We start from the raw sequence: 15840 nt of genomic DNA, 5'->3' as shown, positions 1-15840 counted from the left end.
CCTATCAGAGGCTTTTGCTTTTGAAGTTTGATGGCTATAGCATGTTCTGGCTTAGCAGAGTCTTGCTGACAGGTCCACCTCAAATATTGCTGGAGCTATCAAAAACAGAGCAGTAAAGCATGCAGAGTACTTGCATTAATAGAATTTAGGAGAATCCTCCCTGAGAGGAGCTCTCTGACCACTTGGAATAAGCAGTCCCAATTGTGCCAATAAACCTCCCATCACATACAGTAGAAAAGAAGTTTAAAGCAGGTAATTAGGGATCATCTTACCAGAGCACTGTGTTGCTTTGCCTTATTTCTATAGCTAAGTAGACAGATCAGTTTTCTGTTCTAAAGCTTTTTTCTAGTGCTCTCCTAGCACACTTAATCTATACATTCTCTCGCATAATCCTAGAATAAAGTGGAATCCTAGAAAATTCAGACAGTACATAGAGATCTAGCTCTACAATTAGTTCTTAGAATTTTTGCTGGATTATCTGGAAGCAAGTGGCAAATATAGGAGGAATGCTAGATATTAGCATCAGAAGTAATTAGTTTTAATAAAGGAAGTTTCCAAGGCTTGCTTCTCTGCCCAAATATGAGGAAAGATTGATGAGTTCTCCTTATCATATTCCCTTTTTTTTTGCCATATTGAGGGTATTCCTAAGATTAAAGTTTTTTAGAAGGGATAAGCAATAATCCAAGTAACTACAAAAAGGATCTGTTTCCTCCTAAGAATGAGAGCTGCTTCTTTCAGACATGAAACTAAGCCAAAAAGAAGTGATTTTAGAAGCAGACTTTTTTTAGGACCATCCTGAAACCTTTATCAGAAGTATTATGTACACTCAGTAGTCTGAATAATTCTCTAAAATAAGCGAACATGGCAGAAACAGGAGTGACTCAAAATCACTGTTAAAAACAAAAATCTTTATCTTAAGACAGATCAGTAAAAGGACAAAGAAAGATAGTTCCTAGCCAGCACAGATAAGCACAGTGCTTTAAGGAATGCAAGTGAGCCATTATATAGACAGCCTAGTATGAAAATCCAAGGCATTAAGGACATAATATACTAATACAGATAACTACTGCAATAGTTAGTTGAATAAATTCAACTAGGTAAGTGAATACACCAAGGAATGGAGGAGGTGGTAGAAGACATCCCAGTGCAGAACCATACATGACTTTAGGCAGACCCTCTGTGCTCTGGTGACTCAAGAGGGATGAAGTGTCAGTTGGTTTCAAAAAGTTGGGTCAAGATGAGGTCAGACTCAGAAACTTCTTAAAGCATCATTAGGTACAATTCTCACCTTCTGTTTTCCTTTATCTGGTTGCTGGAAAGAGGTAGAGAAGTAGAGGGGCCAAGAATGTCTCTAGAGAAAATCTCTGCCAACTTCAAAGCATAGGAAAGGCTGTTTAAGCAGTTATTCCTTCAAGAACAGATCTCCACACAGTGTTAGTTGGCTCATGCTCAGACAGCTCTGAGAGTTTTTATGTCAGTCTTGATCAGCCAAGATGCAGCAGCCATGCTGCACTGCCTAGGACATCAAGGCAGCCTGTCCTTGATGATCCCACCTGAAAGGAGGCTGTAGCCAAGTGCATGTTGGCCTCTTCTCCCAGGCAACCAGGACAAGAGGGCGCAGTCTCAAACTGCACCTGGGGAGGTTTAGGTTGGAATTAGGAGGAATTTCTTCACAGATTAGGCATTGGAATGGGCTGCTCAGGGAAGTGGTGGAGTCACAGTCCCTGGAGGTGTTTAAAGAAGGACTGGACATAAAAAAAAAGATAGACTCAGTGGCATGGTCTGGTTGCCATGGTGGTGTTCAGCCATAGGTTGGACTTGATGGTCTCAGAGATCTTTTTCCAACCTCATTGATTCTGTGATTCTGTAATGCCACAATCCCCAAAGGAAGAAGGAGAACCATGACTGTATAGTTTGTGCTGTATACGAAAATCAAATATACCTAGGATCTTCTGGAATGGGGAGGATCACAGAGAAGATAAGGGAGGAATCTAAAGAACGGATTGAATGATTTCTTTGAATGGAGGGTTGCTTCTTAAGCCATTATCCTGTCAAGAGCTCTCAGAAGCTGGTTGGGAAGCCAAAGTGTATGGTGAAAAGCATGAGTGCCATTGCTGTTCACTGCATTTTCCAGGAGACTTATGTTCTTTCACTGTCCAATCCAATCAGATCCTACCTTGACTCTGAACCTACTGCTTGAATAAAAGAATGTATCAGGAAAAGTGGAGCATGACACTAACATTTGGTGTATGTTGCTCAGAAATTTAGTACTTTTATCTTTTAAAATCAAGTATTTTTGTAGTGATTCTTGAGTCCTGGTGTCCTTTTTTCCAAAAATGAGAACTTGCTAAGTTAGGCAGAACTAGTTAAGGCAAAACCCCTACATTTTCTTCTTCTTTTCTTATATTAAAATCTTAAAATAATTTAAAGCATCAGATTAAAGAAAGCAAATGCTAAGCATTTTTTTTACTTAATAAAGATAGCCAAGCAGGCAGTAGATAGTGCTGACATGAAAACATAAAGCCACTTCTAAGAGTTGCAGTATATCTCAAATCTACATTAATAAGGATTCCCTCTTGTCCAAATTAATCATAAATTTTTCTTTCTTTAAAAGTTGTTAGTCTGGTTATATTTTTGTTATTCTGGGTAGCAGGAAACATTTTTGGAGGCCACAGTTTTATCAGAAAAATTCTTATGTATGTGAGATTGTACTAATAAACATAGTAGCCATTGTTTTCAAAAGAGTCACAACTACAGCAGCTTTTTCTTTCTGCTTCCCTTGCCCTGCCATGCAAATCTCCTTATAAATCATAGCCAGCACTGTTATAATCTTCATGGTAGAGAGCTCTAAGGTCTTCACATACAAAACACAGTTCAACAAGTCTCTCAACATTTTTGAACTATAACCATTTAACATGGCTGAAAAGCAGTTTATAGTCTCTGATTCTTGCATTATTAACATGGACCATTTAAGAAGCTTTCAATAATAAAGTATTTTATCCCCTCCACCTAGAAATCTCTCTCCTTTTCTGGAGCAATTCATTATCCTGGCCTGAAAGAACAGATCCTACATGCAAGAAGGGTTTTTGTACAATGACTACTGGAGTTTCAAAACTTCATTAATTTCACAATTAAATTCTGTGCAAATGCCATCAGTTTCCTGTTACTGGAGAGATAAATTCAGCATTGAACTTTTTTCTAAAGTTTTTCTTTTGATTTCCTTCCCTGGTGAAATACTGTATTTGAACATTTGAAAGAGGGAGAGTGAAAAAAGGAAAAGGCACACTTTCCCTTGCTGGAATATGATCTTTCAATAATAAAGACTAAAGATCCAATCCACAGAGTAATAGGATTATAGTTTTGAAGATTTAAATGGATATACTTCCTTTTCTTTGCAAGCCAAAGTGTGATGTCCTGCAGCAGGCAAGCATTGTCATGCAGTTGGAAATGCTTATCTGACTTTCTAGTTCTAAGGGGCTGGGTGGGAAATTGGCAGGACTTGGTCTTTTTAAACAGTTTGAAAATGTCTTGCAAGAGCTGAGGCTGTGGTGGCACTCTAGTCTGCTGACAAAGTGTGGCATCTGCCACCAATCAGCTGCAAGCAAGATAAACCCATGCTGACCATTCAGGGCATTTTCCTGGTAGATGGAAGTTTTTGGACAAAACAGTTTCTCTTTTGCCCCCAGTCCACCTGTACAGTTGCTGTGGGTGCCACTGGGCTGCTGGGCAGTTGTAGATGAGCAGAGCAGAGTTGCAAACATATTTTGCTAGGAAGGGGTCATTTGGTTCAATCTCGTGCAGTAACAGCCTATCATACAAAGACATTTCACTGTCACAGAACAATGACAATACCTTCTTCCAGTGATCCCTTCATAAAATCTCCTGAGTGCATAGCATTTCTAAACCACAGTAACAAGCATTACCTATTGTTAAAGGCAAAGAGCTATAGCATTCTTAGAAAATTAATTATTTGAGAATTAGAGATGAAGTTCATACCCTTTTTAGATTAATTTTAGGTGACTCACAAATGCTGATGACTTTTTAGTTAATATGGTAAAATAACTCCTGCTTCCTTCTTACATATGATTTTGACATTCCCATCAATGTCTTCTGACCAACCAATAGCCTCATCTATGACCATACTCAGTTTTTCAGTTGATGTGCAGTAAGAAATAGAAACCACAAGCCTGCAAAGCTTTCAGCTCCGTGTTGTCAGTGTGGTCAGCAACAGTCAGCATCTAGAGGAGTGGTCTTGTTATGTTGTTCTATTTACCCATGTTCTTATTAAATTGGATGTCTTTTGCAGGCACTACTGGAGAAGAAGAATAAACTCAAGGAGCCAAAGAAGCCTTCCCCTGTCTGTGAAAAAATAGAAAGCCCTGTTCCTAAGCCACCCACTCTAATCCTGGAAAAGCCATCAATTGTAAGTGAGCTGGTTTTAGCACTTTTTTCCCTGTTGGTCCCTGATTGTTTCCTACACAGTTGTTAGAGGAATGCCCAGGGAATGAAAGAAGGTAGTTTTATCTTTTGTGTGCATCCATGTTAAAAATAGCCATCATTATTTCTTAAGACTCTGTCTCTATTCTGTAAGGATACTAGCAGACCAAGATTTGAAATAATTTACAGTATCTGTTGGCCAAATCCTTAAGTAAACTTTATTTTATAAAGACATAAATTAGTAGGCATGTTATTCCCTTGTTCTTGGGCAACAAAAAGGCATAATAAATTATTATTATTATTATTATTATTATTATTATTATTATTATTATTATTACTATTACGATTACTATTATTACTATTATTATTCAGTAGCTTCCAACCTTCTGATCTGACAACACTATCATAATCCAGTGAGGCAATTAAGTTTAGACTTATTGAAGTCAGAGAGACGTTGGCTGCTTAGCACTGAGCATGCACTTCATTAATTTTTTGGAATGAAGTCTTGTCATCATGCAGGATGCTGTGTTTGATGAGCATGCACCAGTTCACAGATAATGATTCTCCTGCAGAGACTGAAACAGCAGTAATGATGTGTCATGGGGGATGTGATATGCTGTAGGGAAAAATTACTTTTTAGGGGAGCTGCAACTTCCTTTCCTTTCTTAAAGTAACATACTTAAGAGCTGGTTGCCCCAGTGGACTGTTTTGTCTTCTTACTAACACCATTTTCATGATGTACTAAGAATCAGACAGAATTGCCACATAAACTTGTGAATTTAAGAACCACACAACCATGAAAGGGAGGAGAGAAAGCCTTATTAAATCATCTGTGTTGCTGTGTTTCTTTGTGCAGCATGATATTCTATGTTTTATGCAGTCTATTTTAAGATGACTGCAACTAGAATTTCTTATCTCCTCAGGGAGAGCTTTCCACATCTTTACCAACTTCTAAGCATTAGATATTGTATTGCAGTGGTGAGTTTACATGTTTAGGTTTACCAGTTTGGCAGATTTCTAAATACTGTGATGTAACCTGTAAAGAAATCAGAAAAATGTTCCTACACTTGTAGCCGTTCTTGAGTGTGTTCACAGATTATTGTTGGGGTTTTTTTTTAAGAATTCCAATACAATAGAATTCCATCTTCATTAATTTTGTCAACATTTGGTTTTAATTTTGTCAACATTTTCAAGAATCTTTATATGGGAACACATGAAAGATGGAGCTCTCCAGTGAAGCTCCATCTGTAAAATCAGGCCACTTGAGCCACTGAAGAACAGCAATAACATCTCCTGCCTTGACAAATCCAAGTAAGGTTTCTCCTACCGGGTGGCTGTCAGGAGCAGTGAAAACAAGGCTTTTCTCTGTTGTTAATGCTTCTCTTCCTGCCACACACCCATACAAGTACCAACTGCTAAGTGCTTCCCACTGGAACTGAGGATCTTGGAAAGGAACTGTGCCAGAAGAAAGTGGAGAGAATGGACGGGAGAGAGGCACTACTGCAAGCATCCTCACCTTCTCTCCCCTAGTCATTTCTAATGGGCTTAATAGCCACAAAAGCTCACAGAGCACCTCTGAATTCCTTCATTACTTTATGACTTTCTTCCAGCCTCCTCTAGTTTGCAGCCATCTCCTAGATTCTTCTATATCCTTAATTTTATTTTTTTTTTTCCTGCAGGACATGATAGGCTTTTCATGTCCCCTCATTCTATCCTGCTGGTCTGTAGCAGGCAGATGGACAAGCTGATATTACACTTCCTAAGGCATCATTTGCTGCATTCAAAAACAGAAGTACAGAAAAATACTCCTCATAAAAATTCAAACCTAATCTTAGTTAATATCACACCAAGCAGTTTGGCTTACTGGTATGTGTGCCATCAACATTTCCAAAACTGTCCTGAAAGGATTTCACACTGTAGCCAGGTGATGTGGTAGAGTTTAGCTCTTTAGAACTGGAAATTCATCCCTTCTTTTTCCAGAGAAGAACATACCAAATCAAAAGTCCTCTCGCTAGTTCTGCTTTGCTCCTCCCGGGTGCTGGTATGGAACGGCAGGAACGCTTCCTTTTGCGCTGGGAAAACTCAGTCTTCAACACCTAAGAGAAAACATAACTAAGAATCAAGCCCACATAACTTCTCTCATCCCACACTCTTCCCTGTTTTTCCAGCACTTCTTAAATACCACATGTCAATGCAGACCTCATAGGTTCTTTATTAAAAAAAACATGCTTCCAATTTTAAGATTTTTCTATCTTTCCCAGGCACCCAGTGGATTTTATCCTTTTCCTACTGTCAACTCCAAACTAGAAAACCCCTCACCTAGAAAACTACTGCCATCTGTGCTTTGTCTATTTCCTCTATTTAAAATAAGCCCTTTTTTTTTTTTTTACCTTCTGTGGTCATGTTCCCTTTCCCACCACATGCTCTGTCATTCTTCCAAGTAGGTATCAATCACACAATGCTAGGCCAGTAAAGTTCTCAAAGAGACAAATCACAATGGACTGTAGTTAATTTTACTTCCAAACAATCACTTTCTGAGTCTTAAATTTACTGAGTTACTCTGATAAAGATCACCACTGGAATAAATATCAAAAGAAAAATTGTATATGTTCCTCTTCAATTTAAAACCCTTTTCTGTGTTTAACAGTTCTCTTGGACATATTCTGTCCTCTTAGTGTCTCAGCCTGTTAAATTAATGTAGCTGATGTTCATTTTGCAAACTTGGATTCAGTCAAGCTACAAATATTACTTAAAATGCATACAGTAATTTTCTCCATCAAAGTCTCCTTACCATTAGGTTCTCATCTCTAAAGACCCTGTAAAATCTCAAATAGAATCTAATTATACAACCTTTCTTCCCCATCCCTTGTAAAACACGGAAGTACATGTTATTCTGACTCACTTTCCTTTCCCTAGAAATTAGAAGAATGGTGTTCAGAAACAACCAAGGAAAGACAGGATATGAGTTAGACTGTTTAACAGTTAGACAGATAATCTACAGAAATCACAGTCTCCAAAGAATTACATAATTGTTGTGTGGATATTTGTTATGTTCTGACAGGAGGAAGAGGAAATAGACCTGGCAGTGATCTGTCTGCAGAAGTTGCTCCGAGGCAGGGCTCTTCAGAACATGGTATTCTGTTTGTTAACATGGTAACTCTTTGTTAATGTCAGTCTTCAGAATGATGGTGGGAATGACTGATTGAAAAGGGTGTTTGAAATCTTTCTTCCACAGCACTAATCAGGGGTAATGAGGCTCTTCATAGCAGAATTACTCAAATGGAAAATTCCAGACTAGATCTGGACTGCGAGTACATTTTGCCATGATTACACCAAGGTCCCAGGCACAAGAAACCTCCCACATCCCAGCAGGGCAGTTTGTATTTTGTACCATCTTTCTGCTTTCCACTGGTAGTGAGCTGGACCACAGATGAGGAGCAGCTGAAGCCTACCACTGTGATGTGCAGGACCCATCATTCTGCTTTCAGGGGAACAGAAGGGGGTCTAGCTAAACAATTAATTTACTAGCCATGCCTCCTGGGCTTTATATTGAGTCTGTCACTTGTGATCAGACTAGTCCTGAAGGTTTGTTTTTATGTCTGCAAAGAGTACAACTGATACTTTCTCTTGCAGTAACTATTTAATGTTTTGAAGTGTTCCCATGCAGGACCCTGAGCTTTAGTAAATGATACGATATCATGGAAGCAGCTTGAGGTGGAATATGGACTTCCCAAGTGTTCTCCAGTTGTGTGATGATCTGTAAGAAGGATGGTTGAGGCCAATGCAGGATTGTTGACTTTCAGAGCATTAAATATCCCACCATTTTAAGAATCTTCTTCCAGCTACTGCTGGATCAGAAATATATTACTGAGTTAGAGAATGACACAAGCAGGGTTGAGTGATCTTTTGTTGGTCTTGGAAGTCCTGTTGTAAGAGAGTGGGATTGAAAGTAAAACAGTGTTGGAAGGGCTGGGCTACATAACTCCATAACAGGGATCGTGGCAGTTTCAGCAACCTCCCCACCAATTTATGGCTTTGGGCTGTTGCTGGGATCCCTCAAAACGAAGGTCAGAGGACAGGAGATGTTGAAACACTGTGAAGCTGTGACATTGAGGCTGATATAACAGGGTATGCAAAAGACTATTACCCTTTTGACATAGGTGGTGTTCTGCATTGCAGTGGTCCGAGTTTGGGTAAAGCCAAACAGAATAATAATAATAATTAAAAAAAAAAAAAAAAAAAAAAAGAAGAAAAATAAATAGCAGATTTACCTGACAGCTGTAGCATTTGCCTAAATACAACCACAAATTTGTTACAGAGAACTGGGTCTTGGTAACAGCTGACCTTGCAACTTGGAGAAAAAGGGTGTGCTCTGCTAGCAAAAACATGTTGCTCTCTAGTCTCCATTTAATATGCTCAGTTGTTTACCTTTATTTTAAAGATGTCTGAAGGGAAGGAGAAGCACCTGGATCTGATCCAAGAGCTGCGCACCACTTACGTGCTCCAGGAGGATGGACAGCTGCTCTTGAAGGCACAGAAGCAAATGACACTGTCTTTACAGCGACAGCATGAGTCACAAATGCGCCAGGTTTGCTTGCATAGATGGGAAGGTTGATTCACAGCTCTGTCCTGACCAGACACTCTGTGCCTGCAGTACCACAACACTTTCACATTTAATTTTTTATGTTTTCTATTATCCACAGCACAGAAGGCACCCCAAAAGCAATAAAGCTCTCATAGCACAGGCCAAGCGCTGAATGTCTGAGGGGCTAAAATTGGTCTCTCAGTGCTCTGGAGACTCTGGGGAATCTCAGAAACAGACTGAGGCACCCTGACCACAGCTGCTATGCAGGCTGTGTTTGCTTTGTTTGCAGACAGAGCACTTATTTATATTTACAGAGCTTTGAACAAACTGCAGTGTCAGATGATCCTCAGTTTTCCCACATTTCAATCCATTTGACTGGTACTATGACCTGGTATCATAAGATGTGCTTGTCACTCACATCTGTTGGATGTTTTCCTGAATGTTTGTTACTACTCTGTAATTTCCCTGTCCTTTTTGTAGCTTGGCACCCTCTCAGGCTCCTCCTCAGCATAAAACCTCAAAAAGGAAGCCAAAGCCAACTTTGTGAATCCTGCTGGGCTCAAGACTTCTAGAACCTTAGCAATGGTGACACATTGAGGTACCTGCCACTGTAAGCAGAGCAAAGAAATTTTGGGCTCCATTCTCTGCCAAGGATCTAGTGAGAGCCAGGGATGCAAATTTCCATCCTGTTTCCTTACAGTGCTACAGCCTTCCAGGGCAGAGTGAATGCAGATGCTGGTCGGGATTAGATTATAAAGAAATTTTGTCTAGAGTTCACTACATTTCAGAGAATACAGTATCTGTCACATTCCTGCAAGTTTTCTTGTTTTTACTGCTCTGCTGTTTTTCCAATGACCAGCTGTGAGGCAATTTGTCAGCTTCCATATTAAAATAACAGCATCCACTGGCCTGGTGGAGATGAAGCCATACCACAGTTTCCTGCTGATTGGGCAGCAACAAAATTTCCCCTTAAATCTCAGTAAAAATTGAACCAGGTGACTGTTTTATCATTTAACATTTAGCATTTCCAGATATTCCCTCATGCACAGGAAACACAGGTGTGGAATACAGGAATACAGAATATTTCTTCTGAGGAATTAAGAGAAAAATAAAAGTCCCAGGCATTAGAAACTTGCAGTACTCCATTTTTTCTGGAAGCCCACGTGAGAGTGAAGGAGAAGGCAGTTCAAACACCATAATGACATTCATAGAGAAGGAAGGAGAGCAAATGGTAAAGATACTGACCTCTGATCTCAGAATTTCCTTTTTGGAAAGCCACTATCCCCCTCTGCTGGTATTGGCCTCCTCTCACTTTTTTTTTTTACTGTCTCTGGAGGTTCACAGTCCAAGGCTCAGGTTTTCAAACATTTTGAACTTCAAAACTCTCAGGAATGCATGTGCAGGAGTTTTCTCTGTGTGTGGCTATTTCAGAAAGTCACTGAAACTCTCAGTTCTATAGGGTTTGGTGGTCACAGGGTTTTTTTCAGGGTTTTGACCATTTCAGTGTAAAAGAAATGCTTCCGGCTGGAAGAGGATGGAAATTCCACATAAAACAGTCAGAGATGAGGAGTTGAAAACCGTTGACTCATATATAACAAAAATCTAACACAAGAGTGTTCCTAAGTTGTTTTCCTCCATTTCACACCAGTTTTATATACAGCACCTGGAGCAATGAAGAGGAGGGAGCACTTCAGTTCCATGTTTAGTCTCCCTGTGGGGTGGTGCAGTTACTGCATCACCATCTTCCATCTGAAGCACCTGTGGGCTAAGTGCTGTCACTTCTAGATGTGTGCAACACTGACAATCCCACTTTCTTTGAAACACTGCCTGGGCAAATGGCACAGCTTTATAAGAAAGCTGATTTATTATTACTTGTCTGGGATATTTCAGCTCCACTTCAACTTTTATGTTTAGGTCTATTCTGTAATTGCCTGTTTATTTCAACAGAACACAGCATCCCAGCCAGTTCCAGACATTCCCTCCTGCCAAGGCCTGTGGCTTCAGAGTTCATTCTGGAGATAATGAACTCCCAATAGATCTTGTCTCTTTCTGCAGTGCAATCACACATACCCAGACCATAAAACAGGATGTGCTTGGAACAAGGAGTGAATGGCACCATAATGCTGAACACCTGGAATCTTGTCTCAGCTCTGTCACAGACTTTCTGTTTTTCCATTACCCCGAATTCTGAGGTCTCATTTACACTTCTGCAAACTTAATATATTATTACTGTCAATTTGAATTTGTCAGCAGTTAGTAACTTGTACAATTTTAGGTTCAATGCCTGAAGCTGCAGGCACTCATGGTTGCACTGTGCATAAACCAGTCAGGGCACATAACACATGAAGAGTGCCAAACTCCTGGGACTGTCCCATGGCTGATTCGAGTGGATGCTGCAGAGCTGTCTCACATGCCTGTTGTAGTGCTGGGACTTCGTACAATGTTCCTGGGGTTTCTAACACAATTCTTTGCATTTTTCTTTTGAAAGCTGTCAGCACTGGAAAGAGACTTGGCCACAGTAGAAGGAAGGACACTGGCGAACATGCTTGATTTTCTGTCCAAAGAGCTGGTGAGGCTGCAAGAAGAACGGAAGAACCATGCTTTGGCCCTGCTGGCTCAGAGGCAGAGGCGGATGCGGGAAGCGGAGGAGAGCGGACGGCGGCAGCTGGAAGAGAGCCAGCGGCAAGAGGAAGATGAGCTTTTCAGACAGGCAAGAGAGGGAGACTGGCTGGACTGTAGGCAGTTTGTAGGAGCTGCCTCCTTGTGGGAAGGTCCAGATGGATAGGAGCTGCTGCAGCACTGACTTTGGTGATGGCTAGTTTTAAAATTGAGGGGGAAAGCTTAGTGAAGAGAGAGTGATGTCTTCCTGAGAGAGTCATGCCCGTCAAACTAGGGATGATCTAAATACCCCTACAGACATTCCGGTTAGGCCTGTCATGAATGGGTGTAGGTTTCTAAATTTCTCCAATAAACACCTATGGAGAACAGATGTACCTAGATCATCTCTAGGGATAATGTTTTGTCAGCACTTGTTCTGCCCAGCAGAAATATTAGGTGCTTTTCCAGGAAGGATGCCTTTAAGCAAGGGTTTGGAAAGACTTTGACCCCTCCCCCAGCTCAAGTGGACTGCAAATAACAAGAGGTACAACATTTATTTTGAAGTAATGATACTAGATAAAATAACCTTGAAACCAAGAAAAAACCCTTGAATTACCATACTCCATAACTATTCTATAGTCCTGTTCCTATTTCCTAGCTCTTAACTGCATGAAGCATACTTCTCCCCATTGAAAGACATGAGTGGGAGTCTAATTGACTAAACCAATAATTTTCAAACCTTGTGGGAGGTGGTTAATACCAAAAGGGTCTGGCATCATGTTTGTTTTTTAAAAATTTTAGCTTCTCGTCTTTTCTGTATTTCTGAGTGGTAAGCGGGTAAGGCCAAGGTGCCATAAACTTTTGCCCTTCAGATTAGGAGAAGGAAAACACACATTTCTAGAATCTCATCTCTACAACCATTATAAGAAAGCAAATAATTTTATCTTGGATTTTGACTGGCTTGATGGAACTTTCTCCTTCAGGGTTTGCTTGAATGAAAGCTGATTTATTTACTGAAGTCAATATCCATGATTATTACTTGGCAATTGTTGCTCAGGGGACTGTGAGAACTGAGGGAACAACTGTCATTACATTCACAGGTCTAACCTGCTGCACCAGAATTGGATCTGTGAATTGGTTTTATTTCACCTGCACTTGTTCAATCAGTTCTCAGAAAGAATTACTAGAAAATAAATTTTTACAGAAAGCATCTCTGAAAACAAATCTCAGGTTGGCCTGCCTGAAACAAAGAGCCCTGTGAAAATCTGTTCATGCTTCTCTGGAAATCTTCCACTGTGCTCCTGGCACAGCAATAGGCAGAGGAATAACATCTTGGTGTTTTGTTCTAGGTGGTGCATATTCAGGACAGAACTATTGACACCTACTTGGAAGACATAATCCTGAGCAGTATGGAGAGGACAGCTGAAGAGCAGGCCAGGGAAGAGGTTCAGAAAAGGGCTGTAGAAATCAATGACATTGCTTACGAAATGGAAAGTCGGTAGGTTATTAAACAGCACGTGAGGGGCTGTTCACAGCAGTTTAGAACCTGCCTGACCATGTGCATCTGTGGCTGTGTACATCATCCAAGCCATGGGAAGGGCAGGGCAGTGCTGCTCGTGGTCGCTTCATTAGTGTGGCTGCTGTATGGGAACCAGGCTGTTCCTACCTGCTACACACATATAAATCCATCAGAGCCTTATTTCCATACAGTGTATGCCAGGTTCCCTTTGCAAATCACTTGTGTGATCTGTGAATCACCCTTTTTAGATTTCTCCACACCAGTGTGAGGCTGTGACTGAGCTTTAAGTGAATCTGAGAACTGCCTAAAGCAATACCCATTCATACCGATCTTTTCATTTATTTACACTACTACAGAAAATCCATTTGAAAGAGATCCTAAAAGATACAGCTATACACAGCCTTTCATTCTGGGGTGGCTGTTCTTTAAGGAGCTGCCAATGTCCATGGAGGTCACTCATATTGATGGCTGCCTGACAAGGCACTTGGAGTAAAGTAAGTTGTTGAGAACACCAGAGTCTGTGTTTGCCCGGGGCATCAGCAGTGAATACTTTTTAGGACCTGCCAAACCCCCGGTTCAGTTTCCGTGCTCTTTTTTTGGAATTGAGCCATAAAATTCCCACTGACACAGTGACTCTCCTATGGTACAGCAGCTGTGTATTTTGTATCTAGATGAATGCAAGCAGAACGTTGGAGTCCTTGGGGGAATGAAGCATAGATAATGCATGCAGTTCCCTGGGCCAACTGGGAACCCACCAAACACTGGCATGGAAAAGAGCATGGGGGCCAGCCAAGTGCAGAGTCACAAAAGGGAAGAATTTAGCAAACTCAGCAATGGACCAAGGACTAAATTGACAAAGACACAAATCCTCAGCGATATCTCTGTGTCTGACTCAGTTTGTCATCAGAGGGAGCTGAGCTTCTCAGTACCTTTGAGGATAAGGAGTATAGGGTGATCCTGCTTTCCAGTGCACTGTGGAACACGTTGGCACAGGGGAATAGTCACACTGTCATCTATTTGTAGGATAAAGAGACCCAGCTGACAACTGCTGCCATGACAGCATGACAGTACACTCCCTTGTAGAGAGTAAAGCAAGGGAGACCTGTTTTTGCAGAGGTGGTCTAGATAGAAAATTAAAATACTAATACCACTGTGCATCTGTCCTGTAGTCGAACTCGCCTACAGTCAGAAGAGATTGTAGCAGAGCTGGTTTACAATTTCCTGATCCCAGAGGCTGAGAAAAACTTCATGAGAGAAAGAGGTAAGAAGATCAGTAACTTTATTTTCTTTATGAACTGGTTCACTCTCCTTATTCTAGCTCCCTGAAAGGAATGATGCAGCTAAGAGTTGTCTCAGTTCCCTGAGATTCCTTTTTGGCTCTCTGCAGGTAGAAAGTTAAGCTCTTTCACCTTTTTGTCATGAGTTTTTCATGAGCTTTAGTCTTTTTAAATGGTGAATGAAATTCAGACCTGCTGTAAGATCTGGCCTGTGCTTATGCCAAGAAAGGTTGGATCAGATAATCCTTGATGTTCCAGCCTGGTTTGCTATGAGAAATTTGGTGTCTCTGCAACAATAAAACTGCATTAAAAGAAGTAGCCCATTGGACATTCAGAAACAAACTGGTAAAAATCTTTAAGTAGCACAGCTGTGAATTGTGTTATTACATGGCAATTTCTAAACCTGCAGAAGACTTTAACAAGCAAATTACTTAAATATGTCATATATGGAAGGAAGTTTATATACTTTCCTATGCTTCCCTCTCCTTCCCAGTTGGCTGAGAGCAAGAGGTAAAGATAAAGTTTTAAGGTTGGCTGTAGTAGCATCATGTTTTAAGGAGATAACTCTGCAGTTGTAAAGGATATTTCTATTTAACAAAAAATGGAATGTTGTCTATCAAAATACAGAGGGGAAGACACTGGAAACTTGTGTATTACATTAAGTAATGTAATGAATAAGTGGCTGTTCCTAACTGGGATGTTTCCACTGACCAGCACAGGTGGAAGATTGTGACTAAACCAGTCACCCACAGAAAGTGAATATTACTTCAGGAAAGCAATTGCATCACAACAGAGCTTGTAGGGGTCCTTGCTACAGTGCACTTCTCTGCCTTGAGAACAAAGACACTTAGTTCAGTGCCTCTTTATTGCTTTGTGAATGAAAACACAAACCCTGAGTACGCATTTTGTGGTCTCAGAACTATACTAACTTTCTTCTTCCTGGCTTGTGTGCTGCCACAACAACAGGACCTGTTCTGCAGCTGGCAGTTCTGCGTAAGCTTAAATCAGCTCCCTTCGCTCCAGCACTGCTTCTGCCAGCCTTCCAGAGCTGGTGATGTAATTGTAGTCAGTGAAGCCTGCAGCTCAGGCACTAGCACACACGTTAGCCTGCCTCAGAAAGGAGAGCAGAAAGAAGACCTGGAGATGGCTTAGGATTCTGGACATAGTGAAGACATTCATCAAGGCTCAAAATATGTACTGGGCTTAAATGCAACAGCAGCTAATGAACAATGCACCTCAGAAGCACTCCCAAACAACAGAAGAAAAAAAAATCTTCAGAATCTGTGATAGCTACAGTGAGTTTGCCTGGAAAGCAGAGCTAGGCCAAATTAAAAATTAAAGGGGATGCTGGTGGAATACAGCAGTAGGATGTTAAGTAAGAGTGATCAAATGTGATCAGGAGAAATTTGTCATGATATTCTTGT

At 40.7% G+C, this 15840-nt stretch overlaps 1 protein-coding gene across 1 annotated transcript in view; it reads left to right on the top strand.

Moving 5' to 3' along the window:
- The window catches only part of CFAP91 (cilia and flagella associated protein 91), a 29616-nt gene that overhangs the window by 11568 nt on the left and 2208 nt on the right, over positions 1–15840 (top strand). Inside the window, exons 10-15 of the mRNA XM_005524027.3 lie at positions 4307–4423; positions 7499–7570; positions 8879–9025; positions 11511–11732; positions 12970–13118; positions 14309–14400. Of these exons, the coding sequence (XP_005524084.2) occupies positions 4307–4423; positions 7499–7570; positions 8879–9025; positions 11511–11732; positions 12970–13118; positions 14309–14400 (799 nt within the window). The remainder of the gene's footprint in view (positions 1–4306; positions 4424–7498; positions 7571–8878; positions 9026–11510; positions 11733–12969; positions 13119–14308; positions 14401–15840) is intronic.

Source organism: Pseudopodoces humilis, chromosome 2, assembly GCF_049639895.1.
Source record: "Pseudopodoces humilis isolate 2021_Gansu_Grassland_sample_001 chromosome 2, ASM4963989v1, whole genome shotgun sequence".
Lineage (NCBI taxonomy): Eukaryota > Metazoa > Chordata > Aves > Passeriformes > Paridae > Pseudopodoces > Pseudopodoces humilis.
The sequence above is the reverse complement of the archived record's forward strand: the minus strand, read 5'-3'. Positions and strand labels throughout refer to the sequence as shown.